General features: G+C 39.6%; 1 protein-coding gene across 1 annotated transcript in view; it reads right to left on the bottom strand.

Annotated features, from left to right (window-relative positions):
- Positions 1-13936, bottom strand: part of ADAMTS20 (ADAM metallopeptidase with thrombospondin type 1 motif 20) — a gene marked incomplete at its 5' end in the record, with an annotated part of 85184 nt that extends 71248 nt beyond the window's left edge. Inside the window, 3 exons of the mRNA XM_083860418.1 lie at positions 2176-2338; positions 13202-13548; positions 13846-13936. Of these exons, the coding sequence (XP_083716544.1) occupies positions 2176-2338; positions 13202-13548; positions 13846-13936 (601 nt within the window). The remainder of the gene's footprint in view (positions 1-2175; positions 2339-13201; positions 13549-13845) is intronic.
- Between the last annotated feature and the right edge of the window lie 7343 nt (positions 13937-21279).

Here is a 21279-nt window from a genome sequence, read left to right as displayed (position 1 = left end):
AGATAAGCACTACAGCTTCATCAGTATAACAAAGGACACAAGTTAGTTAAACAAAACATGTTTTTACATGCAAACTTTTGGCACCAGCAGAACAAATAAAAACAAACTAGGTCCAACTCCTGAATTCAAGTCCCTACTGACTTTCAGACTTACATAACATTATATTTAAACAAATATGGAGTTTAACTACATAAGCAAGTACATATCAAAAACTTTAAGTGACCTCTTTAATAGTTTTGTAAATACACATAATGAAGAATCAGGGTCTAAAAGAAATACACAATCTACTCAGATATCTCCAAACTAATTACTGTAATACTTCCAATTACACTGTATAGTCCAGCCACCAGAAGCTTCTGATGCCTGATAGAGAAAAACCAATGCCTTTACCAGAGTCATCTTAGCTCACATAAAAAATACTTAACAGAGAAGCATATCTGAACTCTCACTACTCTCTAGAACTTAAGCTGCTAACTGGACACTCCAGCTCCTTTAGAATAAACCTCCACCGTCTTTCTGGAAACTAGATTTCTCTCTTAAAAAGTAGCAGCCAAAGGATACATCTCCTAGTAATTTTATTCTTGTGACTTACTGACTACAGCACTGACCCAAGAATTCAGAGATCACACTTCTGTCACCCTCAGCTTGAGAGAATTTAAATTTACGCATTCCATTATTCACGGGAAGAGCTCTCATGTGTAAACTTAAAGCCACTCTTGAGAGATCCATAGTCTGTCTTGCCTAAACACAGGATGGCCAGAAAGAGAAACAGTAGAGACAACAGCAAGCACTTTACTGAGTAATTGTTTAAAAATCAATCACAATATAAAGCTATACTAATTGTGAAACCATTAGCACTAACAATAACAGGCAGAGACTGGCTCTGAAAACGAACTAGTGATATAAGTTGTTCCTCTGTGAAGAAAGGATATGAATATGAATGGATATTAATAACCAAGCAAGACTAGCATTAAAGGAGAAACATATCTTCTTTAGAAGAACAGAAACGTAAAAGCTTTTCTTCCTGAGTATTTCTGCAACTTCACTCTCCCCAAAATGACAGTAAGCCCCATCTCACAATCTTATGCAATTGTTCCAAAAAAATAAAAAAGGAGAAAACTACTATGTTCTTAATGCTTGAAGCCTTTTTGTCACACTAACTTGTTTAGATTAAAGAAAAAGACACAAAACAAACTGAAAGACCTCTAATTTGGTTCAGCACATACTATTTATCATTTTTAAGAAAGGCATAGGCATAGGAACATTTGCTTGACATAATGGTTATTTTCTAGTCTTAGCATCTACGGAAAAGCAGAATTCTCAAAATGTTTCCTAATATAACATTTCCAAAATTAATAACACTAGTCATCCAAGCTTTTTTTTTTATCTTTGTATTTTTAACCATGTACATAGATATTCCTCAAGAAGAGTTCCAGTGAAAGTTTCCTGTTCAACCCAGGAACTGATCAGGGTGCTGGTCTTCCCTGCTCATTTTTCAGCACATAGGGATGGTGCTCCCCTACACCTGTAAAATTTCTTTCTTAAGTTATGTCCAGCCTTCCTGGACTCCTCTGTTATTAAGGACTATTTCCCAAGGGACACTTTGAACCAGTGCCCTGAACAGGCCAAAGTCCACCCTCTGAAAATCCAAGGCAGATGTTCTGTTGACCCCCTTCCTTTAACCGTAACTAAACAAAAATATTATTAATATGTAGCATGAATAAATTATTAAAATACTCATAAGGATAAACATTTACATTAGATTATACTAAATTAATGGGTAATATTAGATACTACCATCATTAAGGAAGACAGATGTCATGTATTATCTGCTAGACTTGCAGTAAGTTCATTATCTTTTGTGAATATAAGCAACAGCTCCTGTGGATCTACAGGAGTGTTTACATATGGGACAATGTAGATGTAAAAGCAAACCCACACTGAAGTTCTCGCAATATCATGGATTTTTTTATATGCACGTTCTATCCTACTTTTGAATTTAACACTGTCACAAAAATAAGGAACAGCTGACAAGCCTATGTGAAAGTAATGTGTAGGTTCTAATAGCATGCTGTGGAGGAAAAATATTTATGAAATAAAACCTTGCTTTTTTTTCCTTTAGAACACCTGAACACATTTGAAAAAGGCACAATGAAATTTAAAGGATGACCATACCTGAAACTTCACAAGGTTTATGGGATTTCTGATACTCTTTTTTAAGTTCATCTTGCCTGTATATAAGATGTGGTTTGTTATGTTCATCTTCATGTTCACCTCCATCCACTTTCATCAGAGGTTCTAAAATGTATTCACCATCATGTGCCTTGAAGGTGCCCATCTGAAAGTAAGAGAAGTAATTGAACTATTTTCCACTGAAAATACTGATCTAAAAAAAATTCTCATTGAAATAAAAGCTATTTATGATAATATTTTGAAGTTAATGATCATACACATGCATGTGAGATGGGGGAAATTTCAGTGAAACCTGGAAGGTAAGCAAGAGAAGTTTGCTTTCAGGAAGTTGCCCTACCAGAATAACTCAGACTACCTTGCATATTACCAATGCATCAAAGTAATTACTATAAGAGTTATGAAACAAAGGAAATCACAAAAATAAAGAGAAACTAGGTATAACCAAGCAGGACCAGTTGGGAACTATGCAAAGGAGAGCAGATGCCACCAAGAACTTCAGAATTTCTTGATGTCCAAATTCTGGACTGATTTGTTGCCTTCTGCCCTTCACATAATTTATGTAATATTCTTCTTCTAAAATTACATTTTCCCCATAGATTAGAAACAGTGTTAACATGATATTCTTTTTGAAGATTTTTGACTGGAACACCAGAAATTCAAAGTTGACACCATAAAAGCGTTTTTCTCCTTGATTCTCCCAACACACCCCCTGTCCCCAGCCACCACAGACACACATGGGTAACTATGTAATGAGAACCACAGTAACTTGATTACCAACAAAAGCACTGGCACATACACAAAGAACAAAAATTAAGCTCCTTTCCTCCAGCCCCCTGCTCCATAATCCTTTCAATTATGAAATCCTAAAGCAGACTCTCTTCTTTCTCACCACGCTTCTAACTAAATTCATAATTTCCTATGGCTTAAGTACTCCACCTCAGGAAACTATGAGGAGGAAAATACATGTAAAAATTTCATCAAATTATTTTCAAACTTTTTAGCAACTTCCTCGCTCCAGGCAATTAAACATACCAAGTGAGTAGGTACACTGCACCCTGATAAATGTTTTGCCAGCAAGGCATAAGATTGACCAATAAGACAATAGCAATAATCTACATAATATGGTTTAAGAGATTAAATGTTCACGTCAACCTTGAAAACTCAAGATTACAGAGAGTGGCAGAGCAGGATAAATGAGAACAGAAGCAAGAAGAATGCTTTTTCAAACAACAATCTTTTAAAAACTGCTGCAGACTACTTCAGTGTCCAGTGTTTTATGCTGGAATTACAATATCCCCTTGAATTTGGGATTCTTCTAAGCAGTTATCAGTTGTCAATCTGTAACAGCCTGCTAGTCTGACACAAGCCTGAAGCCCATCTGCAATCTTCCCTGACACATAACATCAATAGAGCTATTGCCAACACCTTGTGGATGAATCCTCTGCACCAGCTTTGTCACGGAACAAGGAAAAAAAAAAAAAAGACACAGCTAAATAGTATTTTCATTCCAAGACTGTTTAAACCTAACTCACAGAAGCACTTTCCCCCCGCAGTTTCATTTAAATTCTTTGCAAGTAGTCTTCATGCTGGATCCTTTATACATTCAGTTTAGCCTTCTCACATCCAGTGTTTCCAGGGCATGTAATTTGTAGAGGACAGCAGATCAAGTGTACCAGGAACAGCCTGGAAAGGGCTTCAGGAAAACAGACATGCCATAGCTTGTCAGCTAGTCTTAAGGTACAACCTTTTGGGTAAATGACAGGGACAGACAAGAGCCCGTCACTCAGGGACAAAGCATCAATTCTTCTTGTTAAAATTCATGTTTTATCACATATATTATTAAAGTCTCAGTTAACACAACATAATAAATCTCGCTCCATACTATTTGTCAACACTAACATGCTAATTAGTTCTTTTCTCTTGATATATCAAAACCCATATTTCTACATAATACATATTTGAAGTATGTTCTTCTAGTTCAAGCAAGAACTTTATTGTTCCTGCTTTATTTCTCACACACATTTTACTTTCCTCCTATTCTTTCAAACAGGTGGACCAGATAATCTGGGTTTGTTTCTTCAAGGGCTTTTCCAAAAAACAGACTTTCAGATTTTACAAAGGAATGGTTCCAGTTACAACACACATAAGATTATAAGAACAATACCCCAGAATTAATAAGGAAAGTGTTTGTACTACATTTTAAATTAAACTTACCAGAATATCAGACATCCACTGGAAAAGATTAACTGCAAGAACAAGGCTATGTTCTTTTTCTAGGATTTTATTCTAAAAAAAACCAAAAAACCTGTATGTCCTTGACTGAGTCTCCTCACTTCAAAACTTCACAGTAACAGACCCCAAATTCACAGGCCAAAAAGCTAGGACAGACAGCTGGAAGGGCAGAATCCTCTATTATGATTCATGACCTCAGAATTATTCTTTGCATTTTTAATTAAATCAAAAGATTAAACAAGATGGTACAGTCGTGTCCTTCAAACTGGAGAATCCACCCCTACAGATACTTGGGACAACCATTTTTAAAAATTGGAATCAAGCTGCCAAGCTTCCTTTTGTTCATTCTTTGGCCCACTGATTTTCACACAGTATCCCAGGATCAATGACCTGTTTAGATATGGAAGGAATACCTGAGCAAAAAATCTATAATGCAAAAAGCTTTCTTTCTACACTGAATTCTCTCCTCTTCAGTAATGTATGAGTAAAGATGCAACTACTACCACTGAGTAGCTATGAAGGCCTTCTACCAGCAGTCTATGACAAATTTTTGCACATCTATTTCAACTGAAAAGAACTCACTATGTTGTATGTGAGAAAGAGCAAAACTTAAGAGATGCAAACAGTGCTCTGTCTTAAGAAAGGCATTTGATATTTGTCATCCAAAGCCAAAGGAGACATTGAACCTGTAGCAATACATTCCAATCCTTTAAATCCTCTATGAGAACACACAGTTAATGCCTCATTTTCCTAACACACCTACAGAAACTCAGTCACCAGTGACACTGTCTGTTTAGAGTACTCCAGTCAGGAAAGTGATACTCCACGTGGTGACAGATTCTGTTGATACAAATAGAGCTATTGCTGCATCTTGGACACACAAGGAAAAGAGCTGTGAGATCCAAACAAAGAATACTTTCGGTAAAATGAAATAAAGTCACTTAGATGTACAGAGGTAGGCTGCTAAAACAGGAGCCCAAGAATTTGCAGGAAATTAAATCAGAAATTAATCAGATCTATTTATCGTCTACAGATGCCTCTCAAATCATCTAACAAGAAATCTGCCTGAAACATTCTATTTCTGTTCTTCAGATAAAGAGATAAAAGTACATTTAAAAGATCTCTTCAATAGAAGTAGAGTACAAAATTGAAAACAGTCTCTTGCACATCATAAATAAGAAGTCCAAAGGAGGAGTGCTACCCAGAACCATGCATATGCATAGATTTGAGAAAATTTATGAGAAAGCCTACATGAGAATGATAATTTATTTTTTGGATTTAAAATATTATGGATGATCTCAACCAAGGTTCAGGGGATCAACACAGCTACTCACTATATGGTATGACTTAGTGGTTTAAAGTGGCTTAAAACTGTAGAGTCTTAACCAATATTAACTCTATTGCAAGAGTTATAGAAGTAAATATTGCAAAATTATGGTTAAAGAATGTACCATCCCCATATACAAATTATATCTTTGTCTATAAAGTTTGCAGAACACATGGAAAACATAAGAGATACATAGCAGATTTCAGAAATGAGGAATTAATCTTAATATGTCCAACAGCACAACTGGAACAGTTTCATAAAAAACTCTAAAAGAACAACTGAAGCTCTGGAAAATTTCACTCTAAACTGCCTGACTCCCTCCTAGGTAAGCTCCACTCCTGTGGTCAAGTACTTCTCATGCCCTTAAAGTATGGCTTCTTAACTCACCTAAAAACCTGCAAGAGCACTTTAACAGACAAAGTAAATTTAAATCCCTTCCTTTTATATTATTCTCTTCCCCTCTATTATCCCTCCTCTTTTGTTTATTCAAAGCTCTTGAATCATGAAAGAATCCCTTCCCATTTTTCCTCCTGCTTCACTGTCACAATATTTTATGATGAAAGACTTCAGAAGCATTGCCTAATTAAAGAAAAAAGTATTAAAGTGATCATAGTACACTGCCAACATCTGGAAAAAGTATTTCTACTAGAAGATAATTCAGCTAGAAACACAGTAAGAGATAGCAGTTCAAGCTAATGTATTAAGATCAGAGCTAATATAACAGAAATAAGAAAATAGTACTAAAATCATAAATAATAACAATAATATAATAATCATAAATAATAACAATCTAAGCTAATCATAAACAATAACATAAGCTAAGCTAAAACATCTAGTAACAAATGTTTTTTGGTAGAATATATTTTCAGAAGTGATTGAAAGCAATATTACTTTTGAAATTCTTAGAGAATAAAATGCTAAAAGTTTGTTATAGGAATCTAATTGCATCTTACAAATTCTGTGGTGTTAAGATTGCATGAGCTGACCAGAATCACACCATAAAAAGCACTGACGGGGCATTCACCTACGGCTGGAAGTGTCCTGGCCTGCAAAGACACCTAATCATTGCTTAGATAAAATTTCTTCATTCCAGATGGAAATTTAAGTTCCATGTAAATGCTTAAAGAGATTTTACCTATTTTTATGTTTAGACCACACCTTACCAATAATCACATGATAACCATAGCACTGGATCCAGTGTCCTTACTGCCAAGCTACTTTCACTCAGGAACAAGGAACATATAGAAGAAAGATCATTCTTGCAGGAAGTATAGGCACTAGCTATCCTGAGGATTCCTTTGTGAAGCTATTCTAGGCAGTCTGGCTGAAGACTGGTGAAAATTGTACTCAGGAGTTTCTAAATAAACTTTGTAGCAAAAACAGAGGGGCTAAACAGCAGACAATTTGTGAGAATGTTAAAAAATCTCAAAACCAGCTGGAAGGAGTGGAAGTTCATGGAAATTAACAATATTCAATGGAGTGGAAGGAAGAGAGAGGGGTCATTTACTTATTTTTACCTTTATATACAATTCACAGTGAACAAGCTAGACAAGTCAACTAAAAATATGCATGACATTTTAAAATAGATATATACATAGAGATTCCATTAGAGAAAAGCAGGTATCTTGCAATACCTGTTGAAATTAGCAAAACAAAATGTATACATACATGAAGGGATTTTCTTGTTTGTTTGGGGGTTACTTTGGGAGGAAGTGGGTTGTTGGCTTTTATTTTTGAGTTTTAGGGGATTTGGTTTTAATATCTAAACTATTCTGACAGAACACAGACCTAGAAGATCCATACACTTTATATGGGAGAAAAGTGCATCATATCATCTTGCCTGTCTCAGAAAATGTCAAGCAAATTTACATTTACAATTTATCTCTATTTAAAGAGAACTTCCTAGTTTCGACATTTTTAAGTAAATGCAGAACCACTTTTTTCTCTCACTGGAAGATGAATAACTCTATACAGTCCTTTTGACCTCATAAGTACCATCACAGGCAGTTATCACTCAAGAGCACACAAGCTATGGTTATTTTCACTTTAGTCAGTCATACAGTAAGTTACCTTGAGTACTTCTGTCAATATGTGCATTCCCAGAAGGTATTAACTGTTCTCAGTGCCTGCTTTTGCTACCTTAATCTTGACATTTTCTACATGAGCATATGTCGGAAACAGAATGAGAACTGAGACTATTGCAGATACACTATCTCATGTGGGAAGTCTATTCCCCAAGAGTACATAGTTTCCTGAGATCCATGACAGCTAACTGTTGACTGCCACCTAGGACTGGAAGCATTAAGTTCAGACAAAAAAAGAAAACCTCCACACACAACCCCCCCTCTCCAAACCCACACCTATTTGCATACCAGTAATTTAGCTTAGTGACAGCAAAGGGCCACATGTTGTGTACTCTGCCCTCCCCTGACACAGAAACTTCTGTGTACTTCCTCCAAGTTTAATGAACACGTGTGTGTGTGTGTGTATATATATATACACAGATGAAAGGAAATCAAAGTTCCTTTGGCTGCCCAGAGCATACCAGCAAATTCACCTGTGTCACGTAGATCTAAACAATAAAAGCAGCAGTTGAGAACAAGCTGCAGCCATCAAAACAATTTATTTAGCAAACATATGGGCAAAGAATGTGCCCAAGCAGCCATCAGGGAAAGGGCACTAGACACAGGACATGGGCAAAAGGCAGGCCAACAATGGCTGAGCACTCTTGATATAAAATGTTACATAGACATGCTCAGTCTGTTGAAAGGATAACTTCTGCAGAATTTGGCTGGTGTACAGGTAAACACATACTCAGGTCCTACTGCTTTTGCTAAAACATTTTCTGTGACAGACCATCAGCCACACAATCCGCAACTCCACTTATCTTCTCAGTTTACAACTGCAATTTCCACCTTTATCTGCCGATCTGTGCTGGCCCATGTGTGAAGGTATAGCATCTGTGGAAATATGTCCAGGAAAAGTTGAGATGTAAAGAGCCTGAGGAACACATACTGGAGAAGTTTCAGGGTTTTTAAAACAGCTGTAGGGGGGGATCTGAATTGTTTTACTATTTTATAACAAGCTAAAAAGAAAGAACATTTTATCTTAAACTTAGTAAAGTAAAACCTTTTACTTAAAACCACTTTGTGCTTATCAGAGACAGAGAAAATGCCCAAGATTATAATGAAAGCACCAAAACTCTTCCTTTTTTTGCAGATCCGGAGTCTCAGCTTATATATGTGTATGACACAAGAAACTAGAACTAAGTGGAAGTCTTCACATCACCCAGCCAGTAGCAGTAAGACTTTGTTTGCTCAAGCAAGAATCAATTGTTTTCCCAGCTTAAGATGGAACTGGCACATTAAGATAAAAACTATGAAATCCAGCATGTGCCTTATGGATGCTCATAGCATCATAAATGTAACTGAAATGCTGAAACTATCCTGTCTTCCAGATTTAGACAGTAACTTTTTTTAAGTGAAAGCTTAGAATTAAAGTATTAAATTACATCAAGGTATGCATATTTTTCAGTTACGAGTGTTAAAGTTTCTTGGAAGAAACAATGTTGTTTCACTCATTGGGGTTGTTAGTACTAAGGAGCACAAAACCAGGGAGCAAGTATCTTGAGTTTCCTTACCTGCACTAGACCTCCACAAGAAACTAGATCCTTGCTATGCTAGCAGTAGCTTCTAGCAAGTTTTTGGGCTTTGGATTTTTGGTTTTTTTAACTAAATTAAAAATCACAGTTTTTTAAGACAAATTCCAGGACTGCTTACTTTTCCTTAAAAGCAGCCACTTTACTCATTCATAGCACCAGACAGAGCTGTTTTCAAAACCTCTCAGAAAGGTGATTCACTGACCTGTATTGACAAAAAATAAACACAACCTCCTGTACTGAGGATTGTGAAGATCCACACTTAGGTTCGTTCGTACTCCTACCATTCTCCAGACAAAGTGTCTGATGTGCAGTAAGGGAGCACTACCAAAGGGCCTCCTTAAACTGCTGAAGAAGAAACTTGTCACACTCCAAAGCTACAATAGAACAAAGTGGTCTTGCCTTCCTGGACTGCAGGAAGCTGACAGCTGAAAAATCCATGCAAGAAGAGATTTATATGCACTTTTCTACTCCTAGCTTCTGCCAGTCAGTGAGCACGTGAAATTGCTCTACACACTAGAGACCAGACACCCAAAAGAATGTACTTTTTCCTTCTTGCTTACCTTTTCCTCTCTCACAGCAGTCACATAAAACACCTTGGGCACTTAAGCATCCTTCTAGCTCAGAAAAACTGATTTTAACTATCCTCAGCATCAGCTAACACTCTCCTAAACTCTGAAGAAAACCCCCAGGTTTCTCAAAAGACTCAACAAACTGTTTCTATAGCATCCATTCAGGACGATGAAAAAAAAAAAAAAACCCAACCTACCAAACCCAACCAAAAAATGCTCCTTTCTTTAGATGAGTCCTGCTAGGAATCAAAGGTGCATTCTAACTAAAATAAGGGTGCTATCATCATTTATAAGACACTTCATTCACTGGCATTAGTTTGTATTTGTCATTAAATTCATAAGTGACATGTTCTAAAAAGTTAAATGATTTTTAACTATATGGGGTATTACCTCTTTGATTTTGCTGTCTGCATAACATTTGAAAAGTCTCTTTAGTCTAATTGCATCCAGGGACATCCTCTGCAGATCCCGTTCCCTACGTTTGTGGGAACTGACTAATGCAGTAAAAGTAAAAAAGATGGAACTTAAGAAAATAAAGTGAAATTAGGCATGAAATATCAAAAATTACTCTAAAGATGCAAGAAATATGCCTGTATGTGATCAGATGTTCAGCTAGGCATCCAGGCCATCACTCCAAATGACCTTCTGCCTTTGATGGATCCCAAAGTTCCCTAATTATACACTCCCTCCTTGCAATTACTACAGACTCCCTGCTGACTTCCTAACCTCCCTGTGCCATTTGTACCCCTGAACCCAGGGCATGCTCTGAAATGTAACACAACAAAACTGCATACAGGGTGTCAGGAGCCATTAAGCAATGCTCCATGGGTACTGTGGGTTGTAGGTGCTCTTAGCACATGAAGGAAAAGGCTTAATGAAGGTTGAAATGGCAAAGCAGAGTGGAGGGGGACAACACACTCAACCTAAGAAGGCAAAAAAAAAGAAAAGGAATTTGAGGAGGAATGAAGCTGTGAATGAATGCAGTCAGACCTTGAGGATAGATGCCTACATGATAAAGTGAACACAAGTACCTGGTTTCACCTCACGTGACTCAGGCACATAACCAGAGCAATTTTTAAAACTCCATTATTACACTTCCTGTACCTTTATAACTAAGTATAAGTCATTTTTTCCTCCCTAGCTTTTGCAGCATTGGTCAAATACAAGCAATTCCCTTATATATGCAAAGCTGGAAGATAAAATTACACCTAGTAGTTCAAAGCAGTATCTTAACTTCCATACACTAAGCTCAAGTTCAGCGATCCTACAAAGAGAAAGGATTTTACTTAAAATAAATATAACGCAAAGCTACTGAGTCACTAGCATGGTTTCTACTCTCCTGCTCCCAATAAATAGTATCTTACCTCAGCAGCTGTCAGACTTTAAAGGTTTGGATGCATTCATGAAGCATGGCACTGTTCATTAAAAGAGCAGCAACTGATCAATGTATTTTTGCAGGTACATTTACTGAATGCACAAACCCATGACATTTTAAAAACTTTGAGGATAAAAACATCTTTTTACTAATTTTTGAGGGTAGTCCCATCTAGGAATAGGGAATGTATTCAGGGAGAACAAGATCTCACAGGACAATTCCACCTGGTATGTAGTTCCATCTTTTCACATTCATTCTTCTCTCAACTCCCAACAAGTTTTTTCTTTTGGCAGTCACACAATGCAGAAAACATTTGCTTTGAATCTATGAGGATGAGGAAGAACATTAGCTTGAAGGTTCTGAGTCAGATTGGAGGACACTCTATGCAGTTACAGGCAACCAGCTATGAACATAAAACAATCCCTCCCTGGAAAACTACATCCCACAGAAGTGCAACAGCATCCATGGAGGCTCTGCCTCCTCTTCTGAAAACCTCCACCACGGAGGGGAAAGCAGACACAACACTGGCTATGCTACGTTCCTTCCAAGGCTGTATGTGCCTGGGCAGAAAGTGCAATGAGAAGCGAGAGAAAGTTCTAAGAGCAGTGAGACAGAAAGGTCTTTGCTGGTGGCTCAGACCGGGCACTCTGTGAGCCAGGCAATGACTGAGGATATGAAGTACAGCTGGAAGCTGCAGTGAAAAGTTCACAAGGCTCATCTAGATCAGAAGACCTAACTTAAAGGTGCTCAGGGATTTCTGACCATACACATACAGGATGATACATGAATCTATCAGAAAGGAGAAGGCAGGGAGAAGTAAGAATTGAGACGTTCAGCTTGATGGAAGTAAGAAGATGGTCTTGTGATGTAGAATTTGAGAACTGATAAATAAGGCAGTTGAGACAACTTTCAACAGCAGTAAGTAGGTTTTGCATAAAAGTTATTTTCAATGCACATGGTCCCTTCAAATATTGCAAAGTAACAGTTTACAGGAATAGAATTCAAACAGGCAGCAAAGGTTATGAAAGCAAAAATTTTTAGAACTTCTTGTATATATTCTGTATAAAGTATGCCACTATTCTCAATGACATGGCATTTGAGCATCTATTAAAACATGGAAGAAATTAACTAAAACCAACCATATTTGTGATATCTCATCTTTCCCTCTCTTACGAAACATATTAAGGTATTTGGTATAGTTTTGAATTGGGTTTTGGATAATGTAGTCAAGAACCAATGACAGTTGTTTGTAAAGCAAGATATATAGGCAAAACCTAGGATGAATATAGAATTACTGTTTTCAAATGCTTGCTTCTCCTATTTCCTATTTCCTTTTAGCAGAAATGTGTTTAGAGAGCTCTGCTGCACACTTATTAGGATATAACATACCTTGACAGTATCATTGAAGCTGAGGAAGAGACTGATCAACACCAGCTCCTCTCGCACTATCTCAGCTACCATTACTCCTCACTCACAACCACAGTATCTATCAAGCTACAAACACATAACTGATGCCAACTGGCAGCATCATTTCATCAAGTCAATAGCTTACTGTGTTTCTAAGGCATGCTTTTTCCTCTGTTTTAATGCTCTTCGTGTCAGGAGTTACATCAACCATCTGTATTACTGGCCAGCAACAGATCCTTTGAAAGTGGCATTTGTATATCCCACCAGAGAAGTATCATCATGACTGCACACTGCTGATGCCAAGACATTTCATGACCAACTACTTGGAATGACGCCCAAGAATTTCCAGCTTAGCTCTCCAGCAAAGGCATCCCACTACACTTCTTTGAGCGAGCAGAATATGAATGGAGACAGGAAGCAGTGACCAATAGGCTTACCAAACCACCGCAGATGCTGAAGACAGCCATGTGCGTCTCCTGGGCATTGACGTGCCCGCGATAGAAGCAGTGGCGCAAGTCAGGGGAGGGCTGCTCCTGCGGGGCCCCGACGTGCAGCACCGTGTACTGAGCAGCAAGGAAGCCTGCATCAGCACTCAGGTTGAGCTGGAAGACCTGCCCGTACGCTCTGAGCTGGTAATGTGTTCGGAAAGCAGCGGGCTCCAGCGGCTCCTCCAAGCTCCTCTTCCTCCTTCTGAAGTGATTCGTGTGCGGGAAAACCTCTCCAAACTCATTCACTCGGACAGGTGTGATGATTTCATAAGAGGAGAGCCGCTTCAACAAGGTCTCTGCAACAGAAGGCAGTAGGCTGAGCCTGACCCAGCAGCGGCCACCCCTCGCTGGCACCCGCACGGCTCCTGGCAGGGCACTGGTGGCGCCAGCCCGGGGCGCGGTGACAGCCGGGGTGGGGGATGCCGCCAGCCCGCCCGGCGAGACCCCCCGGCTGGCCGCCCCCGGAGCGAGCGCTGCCCCCTCCCTCCCTCCTGCCCGCCCGGCGGGGAGCGGCGGCTGCCCCCGAGGGCACGGAGCCCGCCGCAGGGCCGGCACCCCCGGGCCGGCCGCCGCCTTTGTTGCCGCCAGCCTACCTTGTCCGGGGTGGAAGCGGACTGCGCACGCCGCGGTGAGGAGCAGGGAGAGGGGGCACAGCAGAGCCGCCAGCCGCCTCGCCCCCCGCATGGCTCGCTGCGCCCCCGGGCCGCCGCCGCCTCAGCGCCCGCCGCCCGCCCGGGCCGGCCCCGCGCCGCGCCGCGCCCCCATGCGCCCCGCGGGAGCCGCTCCTCGCCCGCCTCACGCCGCCCCCCGCCGCCCCGCGATCCCTCTCCGCCCGCCCCTCGCCTCCGCTCCCCCAGCTCGCTCTCTGCCGCCGGGGTGGGCGAGGGCGGCCCTTCCCTTCCCTTCCCGTCCCTGCCCCCGCCTCCCGAGCCGCTGCCCCCGCGGCCGGCGGGGCGGCGCGGAGAGAGATGCCCGCTGCCCTCAGGCGGGGCCACCCCGCCCTTCGCAGCGCCCCGGGGCGCACGGGCCGCCCTAAGGCGGGGAGCGGAGCGGGGGCCGCCCGGGGGGCTCGGCCCGTCTCGGCCCCGGGGCAGGCGGCGTTACCGCGGGCGAGAGGCGTCGCTCCAGCCAGAGTTCGGGCTTCCGAGAAGCCTGGCAACGCCGCGTTCCCACCGGGAGCGGCGGCGGCCGTGCCGTGAAACCCGGCGGTGTCGGTGTCCCGCAGATTGAGGATCCCCCACCGCAGCCCCCGCCCATCACCTGCCCCCGCAGGCAGCTCTCGGGGAAGCCCTTTCCCCGCGCGGCTCCGAAGGACGGCGATGTCCGGGCACAGCCTGGCACCGCGGTGTGGGCAGACAGGAATTGTTCTAGCCCCGGGCCCCCTGCTTAGGTCGTTCTCTCTGGGCTGGGTCTTGATAAAGCTGCTTGTCCCGGCGTTCAGGGAGCCCCGCATCCTGCGCATGGAGTGTGTGGATTATCTGTTTTACTTGAAAATGTTTTTACTGAAATGATGGAATGGGCTCATCGGGCCTTGAGTGAAGCTGTGTAGTCCTGAAACAGCCTTCACTGCTAGAATAAAATCATACACCCCTTGTCAAGAGTCCAGGATTGTAGAACGAATACCTGGATTGTTCCAATGTGTATGGATACCCAGCATAATCTTGAGAATATTGAGGTTTGTTGGGAATACCATATTTCTTCTTGAATACTCAGAAGACAGAAGCTCTCAGATGGATATTAAACTGTTTTCTCTGTCTGGGGTCACTGATAAGCACAGTTATATGGAAAGAAAAAAAATGTTTGAAATCTGAATAGTTCTGCAAAGTGAAAGCAAACTAAAAGTTTATTTCTCCAAATACCATGAATATCAAAGAAATCCAACAAGAACCAAGAATTTCCAACTATTTCTTTTGAACTGCCTACACCAGAGAAAACTGCTCATGATAGGTAAACAGAACCCCTGAGAATTGGATGTGAGAAAGGAGGTGGGAGGAGAGAGGTCCATTCTGCCAACCACAGAGGCACGAAGATACAAGATCCATTTCAGTACCCTGAGATGTCCTGTTGCAGAACACACATGGGGAGAGTAGAGCAAAACTAGAGCAAAGTTTAAGGATGAGTGCTTTGATTTTATTAGCATAAAATGTAAACAGTAGTAAGATGTTAAATTGAGAGGAACAATTGTTGTACATGCCTCCGATTTCTCCAGTAAATTAGAATTTTCCTGTTTCTTGGATTTTACTCGTTGCAGCAGTTATCAGAATGCAGTAAGTTATCTCCTTCCCAGCCAACTTAAATGATTGTCAGTGATGAAGCAAATGGGTACTACTTCATTAAATGGAAGCAAATACCCACTGATTCAGATGTGATATTTCACTTGTTTATGATTTGCAAAATTTTTGTAAAAATAAACAGAAGCACAAAGCACCAGGAAAGTCAAAGGTTCAGTGATCCCAATTCAAGCACAAAGCTTTGTTGTGGACCGCTTCAAAGTAAATATGACTGAATTTTTTTACAATGTATGTATTTTTATTATTTTAGGAAAGACATTTGCTTCAAATGCAAATATTTTAAAAGCAATAAAATTACTTCTCTTAAATCTCATTTTAATGTGTTTAAATTTCCCTGTATTCTTTGTGAGAATGGAACCCCAGCTCTTCTGTGGTAAACATTGAAGGTCTATCTCTCCCTTGAAGATCAACTGTTTAGAACAATTTAAAATTGACAACCTTCATTAAGGTTGACACATGTTCCAGTAGCTCCTGTCAGTGCCATGGACAAAAACCAGTGCCAGCTACGGTACTTTTTTTCCAAATTTTCAACTGAAACAAAAAGTAAATTTCCAAACATGAATCTGGCAATTCAGGCAATGGGAGGCCTGACATTTGAACACTTTTTTATCCTTAGCAGCCATTATTCCTTCAAAAACTACTGAAGCTCTACAGGTATTAAGTACAAGTCTGATTTTCAAATGGAAGATGGGTTAGCTGTGCCAGAGCAAAGGACAATAGGGCAGGGGATTAAGGCATTTCCAGTAGTGTTCATGTTACCTGAATGGCTTTGGGCAATAGGCTGCGGTCATTCATTTGACCTCTACCCATATGGCATCAGTTTGAATGTTGTGAGGAGCAAATATAACCCCGTATATCAAAGCAAGAGGTACATTTCTATTACAAAGAAATATAAGAACATCAGAAAATTCAGAAATCAGGGAAATAGTATGTTTACTACAACTCTTAGAGGTATAAGGCTAGAGGCAGGCATAAGGATGAAATGAAGATGAAGAATTATGGAAGTTATTCAAAGAAGCAGAGCTGCAAAAAAACCATAATGAAATATTAAAAGCTAAATTTAAAAAAGGGGGGTAAGTACAGAAACAAGGACACAGAGAGGTTGTGCAGTCTCCTTCCTTCTATATACTCAAAACTCATCTGGCCAGGAAGCTCTGAGCAATCTGAATTAACTTTTAAATTAGTCCCGCTTGGAGCAGGAGACTGGCTGAGGTGACCTCCAGAGCCTCTTTCCAGCCCAGGTTATTCTATGAAACAAAAATTTAAAAAAGGTTATTGGAGAAAGCTGAAAAGACTGGAGAGGAAAAAGGAAAGGAAAATACCGATTAAAAGATTAGAGATGTAGGGGGAAAATCAGGAGAAAATAGTCTTCAGCTACAAAGAAACAGAAGAAGAAAGAAAACACAATTGAGGATATTTAGTAAGATTTTTCAACACTAGAACTTACATACTGGTGAAGCTCCAGCTAAGGCAGTGGAACTATGCTGGTTTACATCTGCAAATGCAGTCCTCAGAGATGTAATGTATTCTGACTTCATTAAATCTGCATTGACATTAAAGCTTGCTATTGAATAGTTGTCTTTAAAATGCCTCCTACATTAGTGAATTGAATCCATCTATTTACAGTATTTATTCTTTTCACTCATCTATTCCAGTTGATATGTTTGGAGTTAAGTATGTTGCAGCAGTTATTTTGCAAGTCAATGAAATAGAAGGATAGTCTGTCCTCCTGGGGGTTTCTCTAGGATTTCATGGACAGAATGAACTGCAATTAGGTCATGATTACTCAAATATTTTTATTTTACACTTAAAATGATGCAGTAGAAAAGGTTTACCAGATAAAACAGTAGGATTTGTAAAAACGCATACTGAAAAACTAATAAATTTCTTCCTTAGAACCACAGATTAACTGTTAAATCCTTTCACCTGTTTTTGGCTCCTTTTTTTTTATTTAATTAGCCTTTTGTAAGTAGCTTTGCCTGAAAACCGCGGTGGAAAATAGTTATAAATGTCAATCATTCAGAAAAGGCAAAGACAACATTTCACAAGTAAGTGAAATTGTTAAAAAAAAGTAAGACTTATGAACTAATTTTACTTTAAAAAGACTGTATGAAATATATATTTTATTTCTTTATTATTATAACTTGGCATTTTTCTGTCTTGTGGAATGCAATTTAAATCAGACCTTCAGGCTCTTATTTACTGTTCTTGACAGGACACTAAGCACATTGCACAAATCTGCCCAGTTCGCAAATCACTTCTCTCATTCATCCACTTATCTCACACTTATCCTGAGATATTAATTATATAGATACAGATAGATATAGATAGATATAGATATAGATATAGATATAGATATAGATATAGATATAGATATCTCATGGAGCCACCTGACCTCCAGCACAGAGACAAGAGTGGCCCAAGGTGCCCAAGGCCACTGTTGTCAGGAGCAGGCTGGCCCCGTCCAGACGCTGAGCCTTGCATGAGCCTGGCTTGCTGCCTGTCCCGTAGCCCTTCCCATCTGTGCCCGCCATGCCTCCTGCACAATTCCATCTGCAGTGAGCCGTGGGAGCTGGGCTTGTTGGAGGGAGGTGTTCAGCTGGGTCAGACAGTATTCTCTGTGTGTTGGCAGCTGGGCTGTTCCTGCATGACCAGACGTGATTTTGATACATACTGTGGAGAATAAAATGTTAATTTTTTTCCCCACCGTATGTATACATTTCTGCTACTATCTGCATTCACACTATAGTAGTTTTTCAACAGCAGTGACTTACTCTAAGCTTAATGTCTGTAAATTTACTTTTTCCTTAATCAAAAGTAACAGAAAGTTCCTAACTTTTATATTATTTAACATGAAGTTGTCAAGTTTGTCCTGTGAAATATAGGTTTACATAGGCAGTGAAAGGTACTGAACCATACCATGTAATACCATACCATGTAATTTAAACTTGCTTCACTTAGTTTTATTGAGATCCTTTTATATTAATCATTTTGTAACATTGTCTATTAAATACTCACTTACTAGTATTATTTGCAAACAGATATATACCAGGCAGTAATAAGTACTAATTTAAGAAGCTTATGATTGATTAGTATTATTTCCTTGTGTTACAAGTGAAGACAAGCACTTTGATATCATCACAAATTCCTCGAGAGGGAAAGCCAAGATGCGCATGCCAGCTACAGAGTATTGCACCCAGTATTGTGCAAGTAAGTACCAAGGATGTACTGGGGCTCAGTGATCCAGGACAGAAGCAGACTCATTTGTACCTCCTGCTAACCCTGGGTCAGAAATCCTGCTCTAAACTTCGCTGTCTTTGTGCTCCATCAGTAGAGCACCTGTTGAATTGGATGGGAGAATTTCAAGGAGAGGCAAATGTAGGTCACCACAAACTCCTAGAGAAGCATGCATCAGAAAAAAAACCCCTTCTAACCTGACACGTATAAGTAATTTCATACAAGTAATTCAGAAAAATAAGAATTACTGTAGTGTGAAGCCAAAGATGTGCACTCACTGGCAAAAAACATGCCTTTTTTTTTTTTTTTTTTTTTAGTGCAAGCACAGTGCAGCTGTTACTCTGGTTGGAGAGAAAGTAAAGAGACATAGGGTCCAATTCATCTCTCATATCAACACTGTTAGTTATGCCATGGATATTTTGGCTCACATAGCATTCTCCTAGCTACCAGCCTTTTTCAGAGTCCCACTCTGATTAGGACCTAAAATTAGTCTACAAGAGAGTATAAATTTAACATTCCAAGACACTAACAGCAGTCATAAAATTGGGCATCAAATTATTAATAGCAAGTGAAATGATCCCTAATTATTCCAACTCAGTGTTTGCCCAGTGGTACACTGTGCCATTTAGAAATGCTGGCTTTAGCAGGAATTAGACTCCTCAAAACCAGATATTTGTATTAAAATATATGTCCATGTGGTGAACTGCACAAAGACTGGGGAGATCCAGAGGTATCTGAACTCCAAACACTCTGCTAGGTGTGGTTCTATAGCATCATGGAAAGGATTTCCTAGAGCACAACGCATCGTTATATCCCAGTGCTGTGTTTCAAAAGGAGATGCGAGCTTGTTTTGCATTAATTTCACTGGTCTGACATTATAGTCATATGACACAAGTGTGGGAACATCAAAAATTCATGGATCATTAGAGTATCTTACTTGACCATATATTGTTATTCATTGTTAGAATACTATTCATGTGTTAGAACTCATAACTCTGACTACGAAATTGCTGAAGACAAAAGAAGAAAATCATGTATAGTACTAACAGGCTTTCCTGGAGTTAGTATATGCTTCATGTCTTGCAAGAAACTTCTAGGAAAAGAGTTGTCACTCTTTGCCAGCTGATAGTCACTGAATTAGCACACCAGAAACTACCATCTTCATTCTGGGTTTTTCTCTGGATTTCTCTGGGTTTTTAAAAATGAGATATTTTTATCTTCCTTCAGATGCTATTTTTCCCAGCTAGGAGACTCACAAGAAAAATACAGAACTGATCACCAAGAGACAGGATGAGTGAGGGCTTCCATGGCAAAGCAGTACAAGGCTGTGTGTAAAGAGCTACGTTGTGTTTCCATCTTTAGTAATTCTGAAAGATTGTCTCCTGATAGCCAAATTGAAAATGCTGACAGTGCAGAAAGTTGTGATGCCATATCTACACAAGGAGATTACAGAGAAATTGTTATTCTGATAAATAAATACAAGTTCAGGAGATTATTTAATCTGAATTTAGTTTTGGATTTACAAAACTAATTAAGGAGAGTTGTTTTATCCCATCCAGCAATTACAGAATTCATTCAGTAGAAAATCCATGTTCAATTCTATTTCTTCCAAAGGAAATTTGATCTTGTGTTTCCATTAACTGTATGAGTTAGAGTAAACTGGGCATGCCTGTTGCTTGTTTTCTTAATGATGTTCCTCATACAGTAAAAACTCAACATTTCACTATCAGAAGATCTGTATAACAGATATATGCTGTATAGCTGTTAGATCTGCTTTCTGTTGCATTGTCTCATATCTCATTAAGACACCAAAAAGAAATGAATGCAAGGATCCCACATCATTCTTCTTGAGGTCTCTAAGTCAAAGTTGTTGGGCAAAACTTCTTTTTCAAAAGCTTGAAAGAAATGGAATCAAGCTGAAAGCTTTTCCAGTTCTTTTATATTCTCTAGTCAAACATTTTGAGGACAAAAATATTTAGATTAAGTTTGAACAAAGGAACTAAAATAAAAAATTGGTTCAGCCACTGAACAAAAAGGTAATAACTTTATATAGTGCCAAGCAGGACCTAAAATATATATCTTGAGTACTTATTGTCCTGAACAGATTTGAAGTTCATACTGCTGAATGGACAAGTCACCAAGTCATTTATAAGTTGTGGGAATTCAGTATGGCAGTACAAGTATACTTTCCTCAGTGCTTTAAAAACCGATTTAATAAGTTTGCAGTGCTTTCCTGAGATGCCACTGTTTCCCTTTATGTAAGACCCATAAAGTGACTTTCAGCCAGTGAAAGATACAAAACGGAGGCATTTGTCTAAAACCAGTACTGAGAGAGAACGTGTGTGTTTTCTGTAACCTAGGACAGGAAGTTTCATGTTACTAGCAAAATTCAAATAACTATTATTAACAACCCAAAGACTTTTCTGCCAAGCAAAAGATGTTGTGTTGTAGACCTCACTTGCTAAATGCTGAAGTAAAATCATCTGGTCATTTGATTTC

This window comes from Zosterops lateralis, assembly GCF_965231275.1.
Source record: "Zosterops lateralis genome assembly, chromosome: 4".
Taxonomy (NCBI): domain Eukaryota; kingdom Metazoa; phylum Chordata; class Aves; order Passeriformes; family Zosteropidae; genus Zosterops; species Zosterops lateralis.
This window is presented reverse-complemented; position numbering and strand designations above follow the sequence as displayed.